General features: G+C 37.9%; 2 protein-coding genes across 2 annotated transcripts in view; both read left to right on the forward strand.

Annotated features, from left to right (window-relative positions):
* Window positions 1–27,886, forward strand: part of LOC139711391 (tyrosine kinase receptor Cad96Ca-like) — a 58,871-nt gene that overhangs the window by 7,083 nt on the left and 23,902 nt on the right. The window lies entirely within an intron of this gene.
* Window positions 1,627–27,764, forward strand: LOC139711402 (tyrosine-protein kinase Fes/Fps-like). The gene is made up of 12 exons (XM_071623287.1): window positions 1,627–1,876; window positions 10,750–10,781; window positions 11,627–11,654; window positions 13,320–13,490; window positions 14,093–14,188; window positions 14,458–14,639; window positions 16,330–16,434; window positions 18,044–18,149; window positions 18,495–18,591; window positions 18,857–18,956; window positions 26,091–26,159; window positions 27,414–27,764. The coding sequence occupies exons 1-12, from the start codon at window positions 1,627–1,629 to the stop codon at window positions 27,762–27,764; spliced, it is 1,587 nt and encodes a 528-aa protein (XP_071479388.1).

Here is a 27,886-nt window from a genome sequence, read left to right on the forward strand (position 1 = left end):
CGCCCTGGTGCAGCTTCATGCTCAACTGCAGCTGCGCCAGAGGGCGACTCTTCAACAATGAACGTAAAACCCGAGTCACAAAGACATGCCGGATCACCCCGGTTCAGATCCGGGGTGATCCGGGAGAGATCCGAGTTGACGCCTTGGGCATCCTTGGACATCCGGGAGGCAACTTTTTTGGAGGTCAAGAACATCCGGCGTCATCCGGGGACTGCCATGTTGGCAAAACAATCCGGGATGGTCAGTGTGGCCGCCGCGTAGCTGCCGTGTTTGATTGTTGTAACTGAAAAAAAAAAAGTTTTAACTTAAATCGACAAGAGAAACCCGTCTTCTCTTCATGGCCACAGATTAATCAATACATTCATCTTTGAAGTGTTCACAGTATACCAAAGAATGTTCTGCACGCACATACTTGGCATTCCGCATGACACCAACTCGGCCGCACTCGTCGGGTTGCACTGTCAATCATTGAAAAAAAAATATTAAGCCAGAACACATCTGAATTTTTCTGCCTTGTTCTCAGACCCCGTTTACAGTGCGGGGCTGGGCCGAACCGCGGCCGAGCCGCGGCCGAGCCGCGGCAGAGCCCAGCCTCAATTGCGAGGCCGAGCCCCGCAATTTTGTCCGTTTACATTGCAGGGCTCGGCCGCGCTTTTGATTCGAACCGTTCAATATTTTGTCGTAGTGGCGCTCTGCTTGTAAACAAACGCAATTTGGTATTATGGTTTTCAGACCCTTTGCCAACTGAATTCCGTGGCGAAAAAGTCGCCGTTCTGGCAAAGGCCTTTGCCGAAGGAAAAAATCCTTTGCAGGACAAAACCACCTTAAACTATACTAGTTTTCGACGTTGAGGGGGTTAATATCCTAAATAGCGAAATATACAGACAGAGGGTCTGGAAGCCAGACTAAAATTGGCAGCGCATTTGGCCCAGTTTGCGTTTACACTGAGAAAAGGCCGGGCTCGGCCGAGCCTCGCACTGTAAACGGGGTCCTAGTTTACCATCAAATGATTTTATGAAACTGGTATGGTGGTCCCTTTGAAGAATATGCTTTCCTAAACGTACTGTAGAAATTGGAACACATCATACTAAAACTGCTTATGTTTGCCAAAAAATAATCCTCCCATAGCAGTAACATCTTTCAAGTGCGATTCTCAAGGATAGTATATACACATTAGGTCGGTCGATGCGGGCCAGGGCTGCTGTTTCCTATACTTATGACGTCTCTGCATATCATTATCATGAATTAGATCGAGAGCCGTTTTCCGATTTTGGCGAGGAAGTGCCGTCTGAAACTGCTATTATTTCTCCATAATTACGAACTTATAGTGGAAGGCACATAACTTATAATAGATCTAGAGAGTTTGTCTTTGGGAAAATTGAAACAGTTTGAAATCTCATTTGTATTGTGTTCTACTATCAATAATAGTATTGGAAGAAAAGGATATTCACAAACAGGAAACAAGCAACAAAAGAACTTAAAAAAAAATGATAGTTGTAGTAAAAAACAATCTTTAAAAATGGTTCATCTAACGTGTTAGTGAATAGATTGACAATGACAAAACATGTCACAGAAATTGATAGAGAAAATTACTGTTGCCTTGTAGTCCCGCCTGACGCTGGTATCATGACCGTTGGCTTCTGTGACGACACAGCTACCACGATGCTCACTGTGACCTGTACCATCCCGTCAGCTGACCAACCAAACCCATTTGTCACAATGTTCTATATCTACGAAAACGTCACTGGCAACCAATCTCCAGTCTCAACAGCTTCCGCTTTCACTAGGGCAACACCCGATTTTGATACGGAGTATCTCTGTGTGAGTGGAAACTATCTTGGAAACACCACAGCTACGAGAAGTTTTGTTCCAGGCAGTAAGTACATTGCAGCCATTATTATAACTGAAGCGCAATAGTTTGAGAAAATAAGAACGTACAAAAGATTATGTTGAGTGCATAGAATATAAGAGAAAGATAGGCCTAACATAATGAAAAATTATTCCGTCAAACATAGAAAACAATTAAAACACCATTGTGAAGCAACAAGTGTAATGCCTGTGACGCTGTTATTTTCGTAGAGTACTTTGACAAAGTAACAAAATTTAGCTACTGAATTTTTTTTTTGCGGTATTTGGGACAGAATTTATTTGTTTATCTATTTATTTATTTACTTATTTATTTATTTATTTATTTATTTATTTATTTAAGTGTATTTAAGTGTATTGTACAAAAGGAAATATCAACATTTAGCATAAAACCAATATCGTTCATGGAACATTAAACTGTCTTTGCCGTGTGTGTGTGTTTTATTTAGCTGGTACGACAGTCAAACCGACCTCAAATGGAGTAACGTCGGTTCCGATGTCGTCGAAATCTCCAACAGGTAGGAATGTGCCAGCTGTTGGCCTTCATTATTTGTCTTAGATTCCGTAGTGACCATAAAGTACTTAAAAGCATACTCAGAGGTGATAATGAAATCGGCTATCTAATGATACAGCATTTGTTTTTGTAACTGTCCATTGACGTTTATGATATGCTTAATCTTTATACGCAATGTAAAATGCGAGGAATGGTACTTTGCCAAATCAAATTGTGATGAGAAGTCATTTACGACGGGTTTCACGTGTAACGCTCTTCAAACTCGAAACAAAGAGAGAAAGTCATGTTTTTCGTCATGGCATTATAGCTGATCAGATAAATGCCTTGAATCCAGACTAATTGCAACCATGCTCTCGAAATACGCCTTGTGGTTGGTGATGTCATGCTGTTATGCAATCATAATTTTCATTAATCATCATTTTTTTAACTCACCAGTTTACTTAGCTGGTACGACAGTTAAACCGACCTCAAATGGAGTAACGTCGGTTCCGTTGTCTTCGGAATCTCCAACAGGTAGTAGTGTGCAAACTGTTGGCTTCTATCATAGTCATAAAATCATACTCTGAGCTGATAGTGGACTCGTTCAATAATAATATAGCACTTGTTTTGTGATTGTTCATTGGCGTCTGTGCTTAATCTATATACGTATGCCCATGTAAAATGCAACGAATGGTACTTTGCCAAATCACACTGCAATGTGCAGCCATTTTCGACGGTTTTGATGTGTAACGCTCTTCAAACTCGAAACAGAGAGAGAGAAAGTCATAATTGTCGTCATGACCTATTTGCTGATCAGATAAATGCCTTGAATCCAGACTAATTGCAACCATGCTCTTGAAATATGTGTTGTGGTTGGTGATGGCATGCTTTTGTATACAGTCATAAAAAATACATGTGTATTCTACCTTTGATGATACACGCTGCAATATCCTACCACATTTAGCGCTTACCTTCTTCAAAAATTTCTTGTTCTGCTTATGACAATCTGCATCTAAAAATACTGCATGAGCTGATTTTCAAAGAAAAACGTTTATGTATTTTGTAAAAATATACAAACATACACATGCATTTGCTGATTTGGTCAACCTGTGTGTGTACATCAGCCATAATGGAAATAAGATAGCAAGCAGGTTAAGTATAATTTATGTTTTAAGTTCTTCCCATTAGTTTCATGTTCATTATGATACATAATTATGCATTAGATGGTATGGCTTCCTCGGTCCAAAGTTTTTTTTTCTCTTTTTCAGTCGAAAGGAGAGAACTCTAATCCTGGAAATGCTGGAAATTTTGAATTGAAAAGATAACCAGTACCATAGAAATCTCATATCGATCAAAGAATCGTATTATTATTGAATTCAAACCCATAATTTAAATATTGATGTGATATTAATTGTCAATACTGATTTTTTTTTCCGAGATCATCGGTTATAAATTAGACTTTATAGTAGATCATGTTACGTTTGCCTTTACCTTCTTCTTTTTGTGAGATACAATCGTACAACTGCGAAGAAAGAGTCCAGATGAATATCTAAAGCAGTTATATGAATTTGGGAGAAGATGAAATCTTGATGGCATTATAACTTAACTTTTTTGTGAATGCAAAATAACAAAAGGGTAAATATCATGCGCGTTAAAGGGATCGTATAATTTTTGTTGAGACCTAACTTCAAGTTTCTTACATCTTTTCTTGTTGTTGTTGTTGTTGCTGTTGTTGCTGTTGTTGTTGTTGAGATAATGAGAAACTTGTTATGAAATATGAAAGAGCATCCAATTCCAAGAGGGATTCAAGGTTTATTACGGAATTGGTTTTGGAATGGCTGAGATATCCAAAACCAGAGCATTCTTAATAAAAGGCGGGATCCATCTTACATTAGGATCGCGCTTTGTTTTACTTTTTTTTTTGGATGTCTCAGCCATTCCAAAACCCATCTAACAAACCTTGACTTCCTCTTAGAATGGTATGCTTTGTATTATTTCATAAGTCTTTACTTGGTTTCTCACAAAAGTGAAAAGGCCAATACTCACCTTCACAAATACCATACCTTTCACCTGCAGTTTTCATGTAAATTCCAGTCATCAATCGTCATGAGCTGCAGGTGCTACAATTAAACCGATCTTCGGTGAAGAAACGAAGACTCCAGTGTCTTTAGCTCATTTTGCTCATTCTTGTCCAGTCATTGTGACGTTGGTAGTCTCTGAAGATCAAATTTGAGGAAAAAAGTGAAAATAATTCGAGCAATCCTGTAATTTAACAACATTCGTTTTATCATTAGTAATCCACGGTCAATTATTTCCCTATTTTTGATGTTCAATTTTTGACACTCACGTAACATACAGATATCAAGCTCAAATGTACGCTAATGATTTTTTTTTTTTTTTAAGACTGTGCACAGCGAGTATTGGCGCCATAAACACTATACGGGTACACAGACCGTGATCTTACTGGTATTTGTTTGCTTTTTCACTGGGAGTGTATTGTTGTCTTGTTTGGGGGATTCCCCTTTTCTTTCCCTATAGCAAAGTATTCTACCCAATCTGTTCTTACCGGTTAAAGGGATAATAAGTAAAGAACATATCAGCTGCAACCACAAAATATTTGTATCACTATCATCATGTGATATCAGATAGGCCTACCTGTAAGATTTTAGCGTCGTCGATATCAACAACGAACACTCTTTCCACACTTAATACAGGCGACTCCCATTGTAACATAAAGTCCTCGTTTCAGCAGTTTTCTTTTGTTATAACAAAGTGCGTTACAACCAAGCAGGAATAAATAACCGTGTTTATTCTAACGGATGTATACCTACACCGTATTCATAAAAAAAGAGCTTTCTGTTCTATAGATGCGATAATCCAAGGCATACTTTGGGATGACCCATTAAAAAGATTTAATATTCAAGACGAATGACTATTTTTTTATAGGTTTTAGGAAATAACAAGAAATGTCATTGCAAAATGCATAGACTGGTGATATGGATGCTATTCAAACATTAGATAGACTTTAGATTTTGTTCTGTCCTAAGACCGCGCGCTAACTCTTCACAAATAATCATTATAATGTCACATCTTCATCTGTGAGGTGCTTTCATTTTGTAACGTACACCAACGATGTTTTGGGCAGGAAGAGATTATAGCTTAAACGGAAGCTAAACCTTAACCACAAGAAAATCTCTCGCGGGGTACAAATTACAGCAAGGCAAACTTAAGTGACACTATAACAACATTTATTTTCGTTTGAAGTAAATTTTTTCAACTGGCATTGTGTACACCTCCTGCTATCAGGAAGTGCTTTCAAAATTGCATGAAGTTCGACAGCTAACTCAGGGACTACGTTTATCTCGACAATGCTAAATACAATTCAGATCGAATGTGTTTTAACATCGGGTATATACATTCATTCATTCAATTCATATTATAAAAATCGTTTCGATATAAAATGTTTACAAAATGAAGCAGGTACAGTTCTGAGAAAGCCACAGGCTTCTTAAAATAGAATGTACCCTTGAAAACAAATCATACACATATTGCAATTTAAACATTAGAATACCAAATGATAAAAGGAGCACAGAGAGAATGAAAAATATTAAAACAAGCACAAAATATTGAAATTAACAAAAATTACCAATAACATCAAGGGAACATGGAGAGAATAAAACATACTAAGACAGAGGACAAAACAAAACAAAACAAACAACACCACATGAAGCAAAGCAAACAAAACAGAACGAGGTATAGAACGAGACTACAAAAATATGTTTAAATAGTACTAGAAGACATTACGGATTGCAGTTCATGTAACGTAATCTACTTTGGAAGTTGCTTCTCTGTCGGTTTGGAAAGCATGTGTGAACGCGAGGATAGTACAACATTCGGTAATAGATCATGAGCTCATTGAGTAAACTTTTAGATCTGAATGGGTTACGACACTGTGCATGATGCTGTATCAAATTGCCTTTATATAGACTTCTAAAGCAAACGATATGCATGACTGGCCCACAATGTCACTTTGCAGAAACTTGGACTTTAACCACACTGAGGTAGTTGCCTTTATCTACACAGTACCACAAATGTAAACTGAGTACTAAAGCAGTCTTATTTCAAATAAGCGTTAATAGTAACAACAGAGTAGAAAGGGGCACTTTGCAGACAATGCCATGTTCGTTATAAATACATTCTTTCTATGGTGTTACCATCACTAATTGTGACCTAGTACAACACCACCATTGTGAACAGCCCTACTTTAATTCTCGCCTGACGCACTTGTTTAGATGGAAAAAAAAGAACATTAAGGAGTGCTGTAAAGCAAACAGATAATCCAGTCATTTCTATGTTTCATATTCAAACAAACCACCTCTCTGATCACCACTGTACAATCCTGGAATTTGGGAGAGGCAAGGGTGCTACTGACCGAGGTCTTTCAAATCAGACTCTCTTGTTTTTTGTGTTTTTTAAATCTAAAATGTGTGTGTTGTTTCTTGTGTGTGTGTGTGTGTGTGTGTGTGTGTGTGGTGAGTACATACATGTCCTCCCCTTTAGATGAAAAAACAAATGAATAAATAAATTTATATAGTCATCTTGGAATTTTCCACGTGTTGGACTTCGAATGTTTAATCATAAGAAGAATGAGGCTCAAGAAGAAAATAAACGGAAAGATGTTAACTCCGCAAATGCCATGGGTCGTCAGCAGCACACCAGGGATCACCAGTGTTTCGGCCATTTAAGTGCTGTACACCTCCCCCTGGCTGGCCGGTGCTGCGTTGGGATCCCCTTGACAGCACCCCCATGGCATTTCAAAGAGAAAAACAAAAAACAAAACAAAACAAAACAAAACATCACAAAACAAGACAGAAAAGAAAAAGCTTGGCATCAATCACCTCTCCTCACTCCCGAAACACTCTCTCTACACCCCCCTATTCCCACCACCCCCCCCCCCCCCCAAGCCTTCCCTACTATCCATGCAGATCCTGTCTCCGCTGCCCCACAAATTCTCCTGATCCACCTTTTCCCCGTCCCTACCACCTATTCCCATCCCTCTGACCCACCTCCTTACCGATCGACCAGCATATCCCCTGCACCCCACCTCCACAGTATGCACCTCCGCTCTCCACCCCCTTTTCTCACACTCCTCCCTCAACTCAGCATACCTATCCAGCTTCCTTTCCCTTGCCTCATCCATCCTTGTCTCCCATGGCACAGTCAGCTCCACCATTGCTAACCTGTGCACAGACCTAGCCACCAGCACCATGTCCGGCCGAAGGGCAGTTACTACCACCTCCTCTGGCACTGTACGGTTTCCCTCATCCACCCGCACCTCCCAATCATCCCCCGCTGCTAAGATTCCCCCACCATCATCCCTCTGACCCTTCCTTCTCACACTGCATCTCACACCCTCCTTCACAAACCGGATTCCCCTCACCCTAGGAGGCCCATTCTTCTTCCTTGCCTCCACTGCCACCCTCGCCACCTCCGCCATCTCCTTCAACACCTGGTTATGCCTCCATGTATAGGCCTGTAATAGACCTCTACATGCTGACAGAGTGTGCTCTAGTGAGCCCTTCGCCTTGTTGCAGACCCTGCATCCACCATCCTCCACAATGCCCCATCTCTGGAGATTTACTGGAGACGGCAAAACATCAAAGGTGGAACTGATCATGAAGCGCACAGCTCCAGAGGACATTGACCAAAGGTCATTCCATGACACCTTCCTCTGCTCCACCCCTTCCCATCGGGTCCATGCTCCCTGCACTCCCTGCTGTACAGCCTTGGCAAAGCGGTACTCCTCCTCCTTCTCCTTAACCGCCTCCACCACCAACTCCCTCCTACCCTTCCTGCCTTGCTTGCTGTACCATCTGACACCCTGATGAAACCCGACCCCTTTCCGACCCACCTGAACCGCACCCTGCATCTCCTTCCACTTTGCCATTGCCACTGCCTCGTCCGCAGCCTCCTCCGCCCTCCACTTCCTCCCTGTGCGGATCGGTGGCCTAACTCCTGCTATTACCTGGTCCTTTGACTCCCTCATCATCATCACTAGCCTAACCTTGCCAGCTTTGAACTCCTCCACCACTGACGTCATAGGCAATTGCAACCTGCCTGATCTGCAAAAGAATGCCAGATCTGTAAGCATTCTTGGAACGCCTAACCACTTCCGGTAGTATGAGTTCATCTTCTGCTGCATCCTCTCAACCCTGGACACTGCCACCTCGTACACCTGCAGTTGCCACATGATCCGTGGTAGCAAGCCAAACTGGCAGCACCACACCTTCGCATTCCCAGGGATGAGTGTCCTGTCCACCCTCTTCAACCACTCCACCACTTTCTCATAGATCTGAACTCCTCGGTGCCTGTCATTCAACTTGCACTCATACCACCGCCCAAGGCTCTTTACTCCCTGCTCAGTGACCTGAGGGATATCTTCTCCCCCAATCTGAAATCTCCTTGCGACCACCTTCCCCTTCCGCACTGACACTGAGCGGCTCTTCTTGGCCTTGAACTTCATCCGTGTCCAGGCCACCAACTCCTCCAACCTATGGAGGCCATCTTTGACCTGGGTCTCGTTGCCAGACACGATTGTGAGATCATCCATGAAAGCCCTAATCGACGGCACAACCACATCTGCAGCCAGCATCAACCCTTCAATTCTCGGGGCCACACACCGGGTATATACGCCATCAAGTCACTATAAAATTATAATTATGCAAATATTTAGTGCTTGTTTTGATCTTATCCCAAGGTCCATTACAATATCTTTGGAAAGACAAAATAACTATGAGCTCAAGATTTTTTATTGCACTTTTATTAGAGAGACTATGCGACAAAATGAAAGGATAAAATAGTTACAATGTAACTTTGCTGGTGCAAGACTAACAACTGTAAGACAAGCATAATTTCTGTGAACTTATGGAATTTGTCATCATTTTTCAGAGTGGAAGCTTGTGTGCATTCATAGCAACAGCGTTAATGGTGGTTGTAAGACAATATCATCACGCTTTCATCTCTAATGTGCATAAATTTATAGCGGACATCCGGGATGTTTCGATGAGGAAGAGATTATTGCGAAAATACTTGTTAAACATTAGCCATAAGGAAATTCCTCGTGGTGTATACCAATTACAACTCAAAGTATCATCATCATGTCGTAGAAGGAGGTAGAAAGCATTTGACACAATGATGTGCACTTTCTGCTATCCGGAAGTTCTCTCTTCAAAATTAGAACACGTTCGATATTTTTTTTTTTTTTTTGTACAGCAATCACATCTCGACGAAGCATGATTCATATGGCATGCGTTTTTACATCAAGTATAAAGTCCGCGTGGGAAATGATATTCGAGAGGTTTGGAAAGCATTCGTGAACGCGAGGATAATACAGCTTTCAGCAATGAGATCACCACATGATACCGTGTGCATGTGCATCGGTGACTAAACGGGGCATTTCGTTGCAGTGAGTGGTAGTGAGTGGCCTTTGTCTCCTCTGGGTCTGAAGCAAACAAAATGCATGAATGACTTCATATCACCATGCACAAACCTTGGACTATAACCCCATCGTGTAGTTGCCTTTGCCTACACAGGACAGTAGATGTAATCTGGTCTTAGCTCGGACCAGGAGCGGACCAAAAATGCATGAGTCACTGAAATCGGTATCAGACTCCTCTTTTGTTATCCCTAAAATGTGTGCAGTTGTTTTTTTCACAAGTGCACTGACTTTTTTTTTCTTTTTTCCCCTTTAGGTTGATTATATGTATATATATATATATATATATATATACATATACATATATATATACATAAAGTGTGTTGATTCAATCCAAATGCATTGTTCAATGGTATCATTTCTGGGATGTAATAATTGCCTGATGATTGCGCCTCATGGAGGTTGCATGAAACTCCGAGTAGCAATAAATACGGATGAACCTGCAGTCAACCGCGTGAACTTGTTCCAATACTTCTGTCTATATATATATATATATATATATATATATATATATATGGGTATTATGAACATGATACGTGGTTGTTGAACGATCAAATAATGTGCATTAGCCAAAACCACTTAGTTAAGCGTACTAAGCAAATATTTTATTGCTCACTGCACTTTTTTTGATATTCCCAAGTCGTTTTTAACTCTGAAGCAAGCATAATATCATGACAAACATGTAGAACTTGCCAGCATTTTTTTTTCATAGTGTGAACTTCCTTTCAAAGCAACAGGATTCCTGATGATCTTAACACAGTGTTATCATTTTTTATCATTTTAATTGTAATCTAGATGGCGCTTGTCCTTGTGACTGTCCCTCGTCTGGTATGATAGCCGCTGTGTCAATCATGGGTGTACTGCTAGCTGTTTCCGTAGCAGTAAATATTCTGCAGTTCTACAAACAGACCAAAGCTTCCAGTCAAGGTTGGTGTAGGTCATTGTTATGAACTAATAATTGTACAGATTATATAATCATAATGATGATAATGATAATAATAACAATAATAATAATCATGATAATAATCATAATATAATAATAATAATAATAATAATTATAATAATATTATTATTATTATTATTATTATTATTATTACTATTATTATTATTATAACTATTATTATTATTATCATCATCATCACCATCATCATTATGATACTATCATTTTCATTATTGTATGTATTTCTTACTCTTTTTATAGAAAATCAAAAAAATGTGGGTATATAGTGACAGTTCTTGGCCTGCCTCGTGCATGGCACACACGTGGACGTTTTTGTAAAAGCAAAGTCTACAGGTTGATTAAAAATAATGGAAAACAGTCCTGACAACGACAATTATATGTGGTGTGTCGTACCGCTAAGATACTATTTGTGTGTGCGTGCGTGTGCATATTTGTACAAACACGTTTTCTCTCACTCATCCTGACTAAAGACGTTTTTAAATAGAAGATGGAAATATAATGGTTAATATTACAATTACCCAAACATAGTTACATTAAAAAAAATCATCTTCGAAGGCCGAATGAGTAGAGAAGGACCCATATTAGGACCTATCCGTAATTACCGTATATAAAGACAATAATACAACAATAATCAACAATAATGAAAGTTATATAATCACAGTAATGAAATAATTTCAGAATAGATAGAACTTATACAATGCGGCACCTGTTTGATTTGATTTGATTTGATTTATTTCTGCTTAATTCCATTATATCAGGAGATGATTTTGTACAATTTTGTTTTGCTTCTGTTCTTTTCCCTCGCTTTTAGTGCCAAGTACATCTGAGAAGCAGGCAAGGTAAGAAAAATACACATCACCCGTTAATCCCAGCATTTTGCTTTCTGATAAAAAGAGGAGTAGTTTTCAGTTGCCGCAGAACAAAGAGATGGTAGGCCTACTATGAACATTAAGGTTTAACCTTTACTCTTGATACCAAAATCATTGTGTATAGTTACGGTTTCAGTATCATTTGTTGTGTCTCAGTAAGAAAATACATAATTAATAATTATTATTTATTCATTTTCCTCGTGTTTGTACCATATTAGGACAGGCTTATCAGGAGGCAACGAGAACAGTGCTTATGAGATGATCGAAAGCAGAAGCAAAGGTTGTATTTCACCTTTTTACACACGATATCGTTGTTGTTTTGAGTTAACAAATGTTCCTAAATCATCAATTTATCTTGCTAGTGAATATTTGATGTCATTCTTCTTTGCATATATATCATTATTAATTTCAGGTGATATAATATATGTGACCGTGCACCCCAAAACGAACATAAAGTCGCACACACTGATTTTGCGTGAGGGCTGAAGTGAAATGGTTCAACCTAGCCGAACTTGACTTTTTCATATTTTCTGAAAGAGCGGGTGTTCTTTTACATTACGCTAAAATTTGGTATCATAAAACGGGCAGGAAAGTGTGTTTTTTAGCAGTTTATCTCGAATATTTTTGGTAGAATAGTGTGATTAGGTGTGTCTTTAGAATCCCTTTTTCATTTCTGAAAAACCTTGTCCACACTCTACACTTTCAACTCTTATAACTTTTGAAAAGATAGTGCTACTGCTTTGAAAGTTGGCATCAATTATGGACAGAATGTGTTAATGAGGCATGCTTAATTTCAGTTTTATTTGATAATCTCTTCATTGTTGTTACTCTGGTGGTTTACTTCCTTTTTTTGTCCCATTCATCACACAGCCAGCACGGTTTGGTAAAGATTAAGCGCTTGAATAGACACTGTACTTCAGAGCCTCTTTTCTCAGTTCACACCTTTCCTGAGTTTGTGCTTTCTTTCCAATATTTAGATAGGTTAGGAGAGTCCATTTGATTTGAGTTATACATCATTTTAAAGCTTAAAGTCTGCTCTTTCAGAATATGGTGTTAACTAAAAATTCATGTCTGGCGACTTTTTGTTTGTTTTGAGGTGCAGGGTCACATATGATATATTTGTGATATGTTAAATAATATGTACATATATATATATATATATATATATATATATATACATATATATAAATCAGACAAAGTGCGGCAATATATTCCCTTCATTCAGCATGTTCAGTGTAATCATTCTTATAGTAGCTATGATATACATGCATGTTCTTACATGGGAGGGTTCGTGTGTATAGGTGTGTGAGTGTGTGCGTGCGTTTATAGTTGCCGTTGCCATATTTTGCACACAGGTGAGAAGTGGCAGGTTAGGTTCAATATGATGAATGTGGATATGTTTTGATATATTTGATGACGTCAGAGGGCGTAGTATGAAGTATTTCAATATTGATGACCAAACCAATTACAAGCTATAATCCTAACTAATAGTCAAGTATTGTGATGGAAGAGCATCACTATACAAGAGGCCACTTTTTTTAAACGTCCTCAAACGCAGAAACAAACAAACAAACAAACAAAAAAGAGGGTAGACTGTAATGAAAACATGAGAGCTTATTTTCCTCCATTTGACAGGTAATGCTGTATATCAGCCACTTACACCAAGCACCGTTGCTCTGGAACCTGAAAACTTAACGTTCTTTTCTCGACTTGGTTCCATCGGCTTGGGGAAGTTTGGCGACGTGTGGAAGGGTGAACTCCGCACAAAACAGGGAGTGGCTCCGGTAGCCCTGAGGCAGATCACAGGTTATCATTGATACTGTTTTCATTAGATAACACGATGTTTTGCTTTTCTGTTTAATTGTGGATTTTTCTAAGCATTTAAATAATAAAAAGTCAACTTACAAAGTAATTGATTGATATTTGAAGCTATACGTCTAAGAGCAACAGCATTAGTTCATGATGATACAAAATGCCAGCAGGTGTCCCCTTAAGCATTTCTAAGGTTGAAAATGCCATTTGCTTGCAATTATGTATGAAAAAAAAAAGAAATACAGACTATTTAAAAAAATAGATGCATTATAAAGCCCTCACTGCATGTTTAAGGGTAAAATCATACAGTAAGGCATTGTACAGAAAAAAAAGACTTTTGTGACAATGATTTGTATGTTAAATGATCATGAAAATATGTTTACGACGGGTCTTGAAGAATAAATGTTGGAATTCGTAACACAAAAAAGTATATATTTCGCTGATCGACTTAAAAAGAAAATCTCTTTGTTTAAAGCATGCTTTTAAACCGTAGACTAGCAGAAAATTGTGATTTCGAATGTCAATTATGACTCTTTCGTTCCTTTAGCTTCATGCATCTTTTTTAATCATCAAAATATCTCATTTCTGCTATACAGAAAGTGTTCCAGACCTTGTGCAGGTGGTGAAATATTTGCAAAAACTACCAAACCATCAAAATATCGTTAGGTGTCTTGGATTCTGTGAAGAATATCGTAAGTATTATCAGTTTACTCCGAGAAAAAAAAATAAAATATCGCGTTATCTAAGCGTAGTATCTTTCAATGGAAAAAAAAAACGCTTTAAACAGCGATTGATTGGCTCTTTTCATGATGTTAAGCAAAGTTATTGAATGACATTCATTGGCTTAGAATATTCTATGTTGGCAATAATCAAGAAAAAAAACAATATCTGCAAAGTTGAAGTATTCAAAGCCTTTGCATCGACTACTGTAAAAATTAATATATATTGTGACAACAAACAGGTGCCATTGTACACGAATTTGTTTCCGGTGGGACACTGCTGACCTTTCTCCAGTTTAATAACCAGTCTTCAAAATCTCCCTACGGGAACATCAAGCCAACAAGACCCCGCTTTGATGAGTCCAAGTTACTGAAGTTCGCCTGGCAGGTGGCAAAAGGAATGGAATTTCTTGCGTCCAACAAGGTCCAACACATGAAAAGCCAATTTTGATTATTTGATATAAGTGCAAGTATATGCAGACGTACAAATTGTTTATGAAATGAGTTAAGATGATAGAGGACACCTGCTATTGATTCAGATTTGAAATCTAGAGCTTTTAGGGTTTCTAGGATGTAGCTGCTTATTGTCAGTTTCGTAGATGACGGCTCTCATATCATAATTGGTGCTCTGTTCTTTTCCTACATAATCACCTGTTCCTTACCAATGTCATAAAATGCCTATTAAATAAAACATCGCTTTGTGGACCAGATTCAATTCTTGTGGACAAGTACTTCGCCGTTATCGGAAGAAGGCCGGACTTACTGATTCTTTCAAATGTCATTAGACGCTGGTCGAGGCTTATTATTGATGAACAATGCATTTTTCCAGATAGGGTACAATCTTCTTCCAGTGAGGCCTAACATATTGGATGCGATGTCTCCAGAGGATCTCTCTTCTTCACCATATCAATGACATAACTATGCATCAATTCAGTCTTCGTCTTGTCTTTGTTTGCCGATAATATGTGACCGTGCACCTCAAAACAAACATAAAGTCGCACACACTGAATTTGTGTGAGGACTGAAAATAAGTGAAATGGGTCAACCTAGCCGAACTTGACTTTTTCAGATTTTCTGAAAGAGCGGGTCTTCTTTTACAGTATGCTAAAATTTGGTTTCATAAAACGGGCAGGAAAGTGTGTTTTTTTAGCAGTTTATCTCGAACATTTTTGGTAGATTAGTGTGATTATGTGTGTCTTTAGAATCCCTTTTTCATTTCTGAAAAACCTTGTCCACACACTTCACTTTCAACTCTAATAACTTTTGAAAGGATAGTGCTACTGCTTTGAAAGTTGGCATTAATTATGGACAGAATGTGTTAATGAGGCATGCTTAATTTCAGTTTAATCTGATAATCTCTTCATTGTTGTTACTCTGGTGGTTTACTTCCTGTTTTTTGTCCCATTCATCGCACAGCCAGCACGGTTTGGTAAAGATTGAGCGCTTGAATAGACACTGTACTTCAGAGCCTCTTTTCTCAGTTTACACTTTTCCTGAGTTTGTGCTTTCTTTCCAATATTTAGATAGGTTAGGAGAGTCCATTTGATTTGAGTTATACATCATTTTAAAGCTTAAAGTCTGCTCTTTCAGAATATGGTCTTAACTTAAAATTCATGTCTGGTGACTTTTTGTTTGTTTTGAGGTGCAGAGTCACATATATACAATATCGCATTATTCTCTCACAAAATCCAAATATGTTTCTTCAAACTGTCTATAGTAGACTTAGCCATTTAAAAAAGACTGGATTCAAGACAACAAGCTGGGCTTGAATTTTAGTCTAGGCACACACACACGCACACACACACACACACACACACACACATGTAGATGTGTACTTGATGGTTTTCTTTCTCTCTTGGAATCTATAACCCCACAAGCATGTATTAGCTTCCTCCACATTTATTTTTTATCCATATGAATATGACATATCTAAATCGCACCCTGTGACGTGAGCCCATTGTACGTGTTTGTGTGTGTATGTTGTGTGTGTGTGTGCATGTTTCTTCTACCTGAGTTTTGAAAAATATAATTATGTACAATAAAATAGCGTTCTTTCAAGCCTGTTATCCATGATATTTCTTATCAGAGTGTTCACAATGTGATATCTTCCTTAGATTATCCATGGAAATCTGTGTGCTCACAACATTTTAATGACGGAAGACAGGATCTGTAAGATTTCTGACTACGGTATGACGTCATTCATTTCACCCTCTGGGAGGGTAGGTATAGTTTTTCCGGTCACTTTCATACTTTTGCAATTCCAATTCATTTATGTACATTTAAATTCACACAGCGCACACACGCGAAAGTATTCGGGAATTCAAATTCAGAATTCCATTTATGGGAGTTCGATTTGAACTTTGCCAAATCAAATTCACGTTTGGGCGTTCAATTTCCAAATGTGAGCATTGCACTTCCTACTCGTGCATTCAAATTTACGCGATAGTCATGCGTGATAGTCCCGAGCTTGATTGGAGCGCTCAATTTCATTTGCAGGCGATCGAGTTCGTACTTCGTGCAATCAATTTAAAGAGGAAAATGGAGTAGATTTTTTTTTTTTTTTGAAAGGAGAAAGGGCACACACAACCAGTGAAGGCTTAATAGTGCAATTATGATTATTTACAGGGTCTACATTGTTCTCTGTTCATGTAATCTTTGTTTTTCATCTCAATGAATTTGAAATTGCAAGGTCCAATCAACAGTGCATCAAAACAATACAACGTCATTTAATCATCTTTCTTGATAATACTGCATGCTGACAGCGTCCCAACACTACCCACATAATGACAATGCATCCATTTGAAGACAAACTGACGCACAATGATCTCACAGAGTCTCGCAAAAGTAACCCAATAAAAAACACCAAATTAGACTTAAACTATGTTCATGTTATCACTTTTAATGTAGTCGATTCTTTTTTCCCGAAGGTGTCAATCAACCTTCCGTATTATGCTCGTCTGGAGGCCTATACAGTTCCTATAATGTTTGTTTGTTTATTTCATTTTCCAACTAAGAAGATGGCCGGGCAGTCCATATTCAGTTGCAATAGCTGGTCTTCCATGGAGTCCAGTTGGATGCAGGTGGGATTTCTTCACCGGATTAAACGTCATGCTCTTTTCGATGAGTACATAAAGTGGGATCTTGAAACGTGCATGAGTTGTGACTTTCTCACGCATGGGACCTCCATTTTATGTCCTATATTATCCGAGGGACATGTGCCTGTACATTCCTTCTTTTTTTTTCCAATAAACAGGTGGTCGACGAGATTCCGTCGCCAGCTTGACAGAATTTGAACGCTCTCTGCTGAAAACCGAATGCTCAGAATAGGAACTTGAATGACAAAAGTATAAATGAACGGGAAAACCCATATTATTCAAGGATATAATCCTAGAATGATTTAGCATGAATCCATCTGAACATGACTACTAACAAGAAGTAGATACTCCACTTAACAAGGACATTAGATTTTTCTGGAAAGGACTTTTATTATACAGGTTATACCCACTTCATATAAGATATATCAATAAAACACACACACACACATACACCTTTGTGGAAAAAAATCCTGCAATAAACATTTACTGGGCGAATGTTTTCATGCCACAGAGTGCTTCAGTCAACTTAAAAAAAAAGTAAGCTTGTGTGAAAAAAGGCCTATTCCATTCCCTCCTTAGTCTCTAAAGAGTAAGTCCGAGAAACTGCTACTCAAGACAAGACACTATATTGTCTTCGACTTCTTCATTAACGTGAAAATGAATGGGGATACAGATTTTTGTATTCTTTAAAATATATGAGATATGCTGTTCATTTTCTTTTTCCTTTTTGCAGAAACCAGCACGCTGGAGTTCACCTGAAGGAATGCAGAATACAAATTGGACTCTAGAGGGCGATGTTTGGTCTTACGGAATTCTTCTTTGGGAAATAGTCACTCTAGGTATGACATAAATTGTTTCTTTGTTTAACATCACAAAATTCATAAACCTCGGTCTAGACTAAAGGAAGGAATGATAAAGGAATAATTATGAAGTTATTCTGCCCGTATAATTCGCTCCAGAATATAGACCTACATAGTAACATGACACATGATATTTGTTAACCTAATAAAAAAAAAGTAATGTCTTGAGATATACAATTAGTGTGCATTCCTTTGAGAATGATAATTTATTCTGCCAGTGAAGAAAGTATAAAAGTAGTTAGCAAAAAAAGGCACAGAAAAAATTAACTAAAACACTATCAAATGTAATATTTAAATACGTAATATGTTTGATATGTCTTCAAGGAGCAAGACCCTTTCCCAAAATGACAATGGACATGGTGAGGCAGCAGGTTACCAAGGGTTACAAGATGCCACGCCCTTCTCACTGTGGTCAAGAATTGTGAGTATTTACCTTCATTTTCTGTTTGCTTGCAGGTGAATGTATAATGTGTGTGTGTGGATTTTGTTGTTGTTGTTGTTTGCTTGTTTTCGTTGACGAGAATGTTTATCGATTCCAACTGCTCTCTGGGGAATCAGTCTAGATGCGACCCTTTCGCGATAATGGCACACTTGCGTATTTATCAAATTTGTTTAATTGATAAAAACACAGATCAGTAAGGAGATAAATAGGTCTTAAATGTTGTTCATTTCTCCTCCTTCCTTAGATACTCTATAATGACCAGCTGCTGGGAAATGGAGCCAGCAAAGAGATGCTCTTATGACGTCATACAGAGGAAACTTGAACCGATAATGGAAGTGTATCACGTAAGCTATCTTACCGGTTTCATTTCTTTCATCATCAGAGTGAAAGATGCTCCTCATAGCATTAATCATCTCTTATATTTTGTGGAAATGAGCTTATTGTCAATCTAGCAGTTGTAAAACTGTTTACTTTCCTATGCAGATGTATCTTGTTAAAAGTACAAATTACTCCGTGTCAACTGAATTTCTTTACCACGTGCCTGGACAAAATGAAAGAAAAGGCAGAAAAAAGAATTAAACTCAACTCACCATTACACGACAAAGAATACTGGAGTCACATAAACATTTAAAAAACCCTTATCAAATCCAGACGAATACTTACCAATCAAGTAGCACCTTCACAAATGCAGGTTTAGTGAGTCAAACATCATTCTATTGATGAGTATTTTTACTGACTCGTCATGAAAGATACAGTGTATTATCAAACACTGTTTGTTTATTGTGTTATAACGTAAATTCAAGCTGGGTTGTACTTGCACAGGACTGTGCTTCCTTTCTTGTGTTATAAAACATATTTTTGATTAAAAAATTATTAATTGATTAATTAGTTTAAAATTTGATGAGAGTGAACATATAGTTTGTCGGACCGTATTGATTATACACAATTGAATAGTGTTAAATGAAACTGAATTGGAAACGATTAATGTAATGATATGTCATTATTAAAATGAAGGCATTTGAACGCTTTAATATGTCTTAATTCTTTTAGATATCATCATACATCAAAGGTTAATTGATCACAGAAATGATTTAAGACTAATATGAAGTTATTTCCATTCAACTGTGCTTACTTTGCTCTTTCCAGGAATACCTGTCACTCCAGAACTTAGATGAGAGATTGTATGAATCTGTTGCGGATATAACAGTCTAGGCGTCCATAACGATGAAAAACCATTTTGATAGACGCTAATTGTAGCTTGAGTTAATTTTCATATATTATGGGATGTGTCAGTGTTTGTTAGTGCCCGCTTCAAGTCTTAATTGACCGACTTTACATTTTGTAGGTCCTCCTGCGGATGGGCTAATTAATCTTAATTGACTGACGTTACATTTTTAGGTCCTACTGAGCAAAAGATTTGAGAATAGAGCAGCCTTTCAACAGAAACGTAACAAACTGCAACAGAATATCAATTATTTCAATTCTTATGTATTGCTGTGCCGTGATTGTCCTAAAGGTTTTTACGTCTTTATCAATGTTCAACACAACAAAAACGACTCCCTGCATGCCCGTAGAGTAGTACTACTTTGCTTGTTTTTATGCAATGCTGAGTCGTGTTAATGCGAACAGATTTCTCAAATATCGTATGAAATGTACCTTTAACTAGAAATATTGCTATGGCGACTGGCATTCCTCTGCCATAATGCATGGTTCTCCTCATAGGTCTGTAGTACAATGTCTTGACAATGTGTGATGGCAGTTTCACATAACTGGCAACATGTTGAAATGACAGATATGTAACAAATGTGTTCAATATTCACTTTCCTTGAAGTAGGTTTGCTATATAGTCTAAGAGTACAGACAGGCCCTATGTATTTGGGGAAATAAGGATTTTTTTTACTTTACTTTTGACCCTTTATAAGTTTGTGCATTGAGTAGTTTTCAAGGTACGAAGTAAAAGTGTAATTTCAGTATTTAAAAAAAAAAATATTTTAGCCTGGCCTTTGACCCTTGAACTTTGACCATATGACCCTAAAATTCCCGAGAGAAAGACTGTTGGGTAGAACATGCATATATTATATCTATTCAGTTTCACGATACCTTGAGTCACTTTCAAGATATGGAGGAAACAAATTAAACATAGCGCTTTCACTTGAGCTTTGACTTTCTGACCTTTGACCTTTTTGCAAGAAATTTTCCAGAGAATATCTATGTGATAATACATTGTGTTTGAAGAAAAATCCTGCAAGAATCGCATTATATGAGGGAAAAAGTGATATTTTGAGGAGTTGACCTTGACCTTTGACCCATGACCCCTTGATTCCCTAAATAATCCTTGCCAGTCAGTACATGCATATGTACCGATTTCCATGAAGATAACTTGAACCATTTGCGAGATCTGGAGAAAAAAAAAAGAATTTTTATTTGGTAGTACATGTATACACTAAGTTTCAAGAAAATACCTTGAGGCATCGCCTAGATATGGCGGAAATAGTGAAATTTTGAGCATTTGACCTTGACCTTTTGACCTTTGACCTCTTGCCGATTTCACTCAAAAACAACTTAAATTAATTGCCCCATCATACGTCATCCTTGGACCAAGCTTGGTGAAGTTTGCTTTATCCAGTCTTGAGTTATTGCGTCAATGAATAATTCTAGGATTTGACCTTGACCTTTGACCTCTGGCCGATTTCACTCAAAAACTAATCAAGTAATTGCCCCATCTCAACCATACGTCATCCTTGGACACAGTGTCGTGAAATTTGCTTGGTTCAGTCTTTAGTTATCGCGTAAACGGATTCAATTTCATGATTTGACATTGACTTTAGACATTTGACCTCTGATTGATTTCACCAAAAATGTGATCAAGTCATTGCCCTATCATATTTTATAGTTGGACCAAGTTTGGTAATATTCCGATCAATATTACTCAAGTTATCGCGTATACAAATGGGAACGGACGTACGGACGAACGGACAGACAACCCGAAAACATATAATGCCTCCGGCACCCTTTTTGCGGAGGCTTAAAAATGTCCACAAGTTATTATTGGTAAAAAATTTGTTTCGTAGATAATTTTACAAGTGTAATTGTAGAAATTGGCCTTTCACAGCTTCCACATGCTTGTTAGTGCCTGTTTACGTATCACTAGTAAAATGAACATTTTCTTGATGGCTTAGGCCTACTGTAACTACAAACATGGTGGTATAAGTACGCTAGTTCAACAGTCATCACATTACTCATGTTATTGTTGTGGACATTCTTTCTAAGTTATTTATTTTCTTATCATTTTGCTGTAGTTACCAGTGTTATTCAATGTACATGTAATTAGTGTACAGCAGTAAATGATTGTATTGTATTACACCCTATACAGTCCCTGTATGGCGACAAGGACACGACTCTGAATCTGACGTCTGGGTTTTCGATAATGAAAATAATGATTAATCTAACCTTATAAATACTAGAATGCCGTTTTCATGGTAATTCACATATTTAAAAAAAACGCACTCAATATCATTTTACGAGGTTCTTTATGTTTTTAAAAGAGACATTTGTGTTGTTATTATGGTTGTCATTGTGATTTGTATTACTATTAAGTTTTAATTTAGATGTCCATCAGAATAAACATTATAACTTTTCTATCGTACCGAAGGAATACGATTCAATAAATACCCACAGATATTATAGGTGATAGATGTCACAAAGTTTCTACTGATAAATTTGAAACTACGTTTGGAAAGAAATAACAAGAAATAGCTTTTGATTTATTGCCAGAAACCGCATCACGCAGTCCTTTGATAAACAGCACTGAGGTTGATCAGCCGAGTCCCAACTATAAGCCCATGTGACGGAACTACTTGCATGTATCATAGTGCAACATACCTCATTCAGTATGTGGGTTATATTGATATTATATTACTGTATGTACATAATCATATCCAAACATATGATTTAGAGAGAGAGAGGGAGAGAGAGATACTTTTAGTATCAGTCGAATCAATGACTGATATGACAATATTACTCTTGGTTTTGATTGTCTTCGTCCTTTTACAAAATGTAACACTTGTCACTTCGAAACTTAGACGGGACACTCTTTGAATCTATTCCGATATGATAACCTTAATCTTGAGTCAATGAAGGAAAGTCTTTATGATGTAAAAAAATGATAATGATAAATCTTGTTCTTGAATTTGGTAATAATTTGACCCGTAGTTTCAAACCCATCCTTTATTGTAAGGCGAACTGTCTCTTATCCACTCTATATATGAATTATTTGGACAATATTACATTATTTTCTGATTTTGATGTAGGTTCTGTATTAGATAAACCAACCAATAGAAGAACGCAATAAAGCTGCAAAAATGAAGTTTTCCCCAAAATCTCAATGTGTCAAATGTATTGATATTACACTGTGTAAGTGCTTTAACAACATGCGTGTTAGATTCATAATGCTTTGTTCTTTTGTTGCTGTTTTGTTGTTTGTTTGTTTGTTTGATTGTTTGTACCTTTGTATGGCAGAATTAAAACTGGATGAGGTGTACACTTACAAAGAACAAACATTAGACAGTGAACATTATGAATACTGATCTGGACAGCGATATGTAAGGGATTACTACATCATTACTTCGAATAACCAGGACAAATTGCATTACACAGTGCCGGTTATTAAAACGTCAGAAAAAATGGTGAACAAGAATATACTGTATATATAGGTCCTACATCACCAGAAATGTGTGCATACAATGTTGATTGCATGCCTGCGAACAATTCAGACATAACGATCTTCTTTAAAGATTAAAAAATAATGCTCATGACATTTTATGTACTTTGTTTAACTTAAATGTGTATGGAAGAAAACTTTTAAAAGGTCGGATCTGAGTTGGTTCTAAAAAGATCCACTAGTAAGATGCATACATCATTGTTATTGTTGATATTTATGTTATACTCTATTTACTTTACCATGTCGAGGTTTCTTAAAACTGAAGTGTTTGATATAAAATATTTGTATTGACGTCTCTATGCATTTGTCGTTTAATAGTAGTGCTATAGTCTCATTGCAAAAATAAAAGAGAGAGAGAAAGAGACAAAATTTTGGGTCCATGCCAAACACCATTCTTTCAGAGGAACGCTGTATAAAAGCAGGCCAGCAGTGCCAATATTGGATGCAAATGCAGATAAAGTCACCGGTCATTCCAATCATATAAACAAACAATATTGCACACACAATTATTGCCGTTCAGACGATAATGATGCGAAGCATCGTTTGAACAGAAGTCTCTTCCGGTCAAACGATCAGCCAGAACTTCAGCATAGAGTCGTACTTTTGGCTTCTGTTCATGTGTTGGACAGGAAAGGTTCAGAATGCGATATCAATAATAGCAGTAAAGTAATAAGCAATCTTGTAAATAATAAAACTGAGACGAAAGGCGAGAAAGAGAGAGAGAGAGATGGGGGGGGGGGAGCACTAACATGCCCCTTCAAAATATGACCTAGACAAAAACAAAATATTGAATCACCCTTCATGTCTACCGTTACCGTGACAACGATTTCACCTTTTGAATTATTATGTATATCACACATGCTTCTCTATTCGGAGATGATAATGGGTGAAGACAGAGATATTCTCGGCACCAGTGAATTCTGGCGTGCCAAAGAACTTTTTTCTTATATGTGGCTACACTTCAATGAACAAGGTCATTGCATATTATTTCATTTTTTATTTTGATTTCCTCTTTCAAAGTTTTTGCGCGTCTCCCGCAGGTGTCCATTCGGACAAAATTCCGCAGGCCAAACTTTTCCATTAGGCTCCTCTATTTTATTCAAGCTGTTTTTCACTGTTGTAACTTTATACCGTAAAAAATATCAACAAGATAAAGTTTAAATAAGAACGTCATTATCTGTTCACAAATAAACAGTAAGATGTCAGTTAAAGCTTGCATGGATATCATGATGAGCTGTATAGTGTAATGGACTAACAGCAGGAATCCTAAGGTTTGGCAAAATATGAAACAAAGATGTGTTCACATCACCGTAATGACAGTATTTTTCCCATATTTTTATATCATATTTTCCCAGTAACAGAAGAGGGTATGTGATAGCATAACATAAAAACACATGCAAATATTTTCTTTTACCCTCCTACCACGCCCTCCTTATGAAATTAATAAATGGTTCATCGTCAAAAGAGGGCGATATATCGACTATCATCAAATAGTTTGGTTATCGATAGTCGAGGGGGGCAATTCACTGACTCGCCTCAGAGTGTGTCTTGTTTCTTCGTTGAGTGTTTCATTTAACTACATGTGAAGAAAGCGCGCCGGTCTATCCAGTGAAAGACATTTCAACAACAAAATAAGTCATCAAAGGTAAGACATATCTTTCCACTTACAATTCTGACTGATATATCTATTCTCTAGGACCCTGGTATAGCGATTTGCCTGCAAACTATTCAAGAAGTACCATCATTATGCTTCAATGCTTCTTTCTATTATGGATTCATAATCCGTTTGTCCGTGTACCTATTTCACCGTAACACAGCATTTTAGGTGATTCGTACAATGGTGAATACTTGTATAATTCGTGTATATAATCAGAAGTGTTGAAAGTACACGTAGCACAGCAGCTGAAGGCAAATCTTACGTCCATATCCTTAAACGAATGGCCTACTCAGTCAAACCTGTCTATAGCGGCCACCCAAGGGAAACAAAAAATAAGCGTTATAGACAGGTGGCCGCTATAGACAGGTTATCCAACTTTGTGTGCTCAGCGTACATGTAAATGTATAATTTGCAACTGATTGACAAATTGCCCTACATCGACGTAAATAAGCACTGAATTGATCAGTGTTTTAGTAGTAGCCATGATAAAGAATCATGGGCGTACATACTCGAGCAGGATTCGAACCTATACGACCTCCTGATCACCGGACAGGCGTCATCTCCACTAGACCACCGAGCTTTCGCCCGACAGTAAGTGTTGGTTCTAATCCTTATAGCATGCAGCGGGTACTGCTTTGTTATTCAAATTCATGAAATTCTTCCGTCCAGATATTTTTCTTTGCAACTGATTGACAAATTGCCCTACATAGACGTAAATAAGCACTGCATTGATCAGTGTTTTAGTATATGTAGCCATGATAAAAAAAAAAATAGTGGGCGTACATAATTGTTATATACGATCTGTAGGCATGGCCGACGGAACGGGGGGAGGGAGCCAGGGGGCTCGTCCCCCCCCCCCCCCCCCCCCCCCCACTTTTGTCTGCACGATACAAAGGAATACATAAGGTGTAATCTCTTTGCCCCCCCCCCCCACAACTTTTTATTTAACCCGGAAGTACGTAGGTGCACTAGAAATAAGATATCTGGATATAGATCTTGAAGTGTGGCTGCGGTAAGGTTATGTTTTGGCGCTGAAGACCCCTTTTTTATCTTTTCTTGTTTTTGTTTTTGTTTTTTTTTGTTTGTTTTTTTGCTTGTCAGCTGCTTGTCAGCTCACGAAACCCGGAAGAGCCCCTCAAACTTCTGAAAACGTTTCGTTGGCCCCGGAAGGTACTTCCATGTAGGCCTACATGAATGTGTACATGCACACGTGTGTTTCATGCATAGGACAATGCTGGTGTTTATCACCGGTCGCACAGTATCATGCGTCGGCCTACGTACAGTCGTGAAGAAAGCTTAACACTAGTGCATTATAATGACTGGAATGAGTGATGAATGCAGCGGTGGCGGTCACTAAACGTTGCCCGTGAATTACTCTCACGGCTACAAAGCAGAAAAACAAGCTGAATTATCGGCTCAACTACGGCTCCATTGGATCTGTGGCCGCTATAGACAGGTTAAAATCTACCGCGGAAAACAAGATTTGTGGCCGCTGGCTGTGTTGGATAGGTGGCCGCTATACACAGGTTCTTTAACAGGATTTTTCCTTCGAGGGGTTTTTCAGTGGTCGCTTTAGACATGTGGCCGCTAAGGAAAATAAGCCGAGTCATATCTTCCCGCTTATTTCTCGTTTTCTACATTCAAGAAAAACAGAAGTATATAGTGGTGTATCTATCAACCTGGTAACATGCTACCATAAAATACAATAAATCAAAGAAAATATCAACGTAGATGTTTGTAATTATCAAAAGCAGAAAAAAAATAATAATGACTTGCAAATCGCTCTCTGCATTTGCCCAGTCAGGCCAGTCTACAAGATAATGAATATCTCTACCGACAGCCTCCAAGATAAAGATACATAACAACCCAATAGATACTAAATTGCAATGACAATACAAGAGTTATGATGGCTTGAAAACGTATTTCTTATACACGCACTCTGATTTTTTTTTTTTTTTTTTTTTTTTTGCTGTCTGCTTTCCCCCGCTTTGAACAGAATACGGCCATGGCGGCTTATCACCTAATGTACATTTCGGTTGCAACAATGATTCTGCACGGCGTAAGTATAACGATGTAATTTGAAAACGTCGTTTATTATAATAAGATCCCTCTACAAGACATTCATTATGAGCTCCCTCGTGGAGACATTATGTTGCATATCTATTTTATTTAAGATTTATTTTGATCTGAGTTTATGTCAGTATTGTTGGGACAAATCTTTATTTTTCTTTAAAGAGTCCCGTGTTTTGTTTTGTTTTTGTATTTAAGCAACATATCAGACATTCAGCAGTAGATGGCATATGTAGTGCTTTTTGTGAATATACAATAAATATTACACTGTCCAATACAGCCAGCATTCGCCTTCACTTAACAAACACAAACGTATAAGATACCGCTCTTCTCTTTATCCCTCTCTACTTGCAGGTAATAATGGTAACACACTGCCAGACGCTGAATGGACCAGCTTCAGTAGCAGTGGAAGCTGGAACTAACACACAGCTGATATGTACAGTTACTGGAGGGACATCATCAGTTTTCACATGGAGTGATGAGTCAGTGAACCCTGCTGTCACCATGTTTAGTGGAGGAAACAAATTAACTCCTTCACCAAAATATGCTGACTTCAGTGTATCAGAGAATACAGCCTCATCCACATTGACAATCATTGATACACAGATTGAAGAAGAAGGGAGTTATGTTTGCCAGTCGAATGAGGTGGGGAATCCTGCACCAGCAGCAGAACTTACTGTAGAGGGTGAGTTTGCTGATAGATAGCATGTAGATTACAAGAAGGATCGAAAGTGACTGATCTATCAGGTTCCAATGCCTCCTTATAATCTTCAGTTGTATATGTATTGATGTCATTGTTGAAAATGAAATTAGGGAACAACGAAAAA

This window comes from Diadema antillarum, unplaced genomic scaffold, assembly GCF_040938485.1.
Source record: "Diadema antillarum isolate AM-2024a unplaced genomic scaffold, OU_Dant_1.0 seq00001654_RagTag, whole genome shotgun sequence".
Classification (NCBI taxonomy): Eukaryota; Metazoa; Echinodermata; class Echinoidea; order Diadematoida; family Diadematidae; genus Diadema; species Diadema antillarum.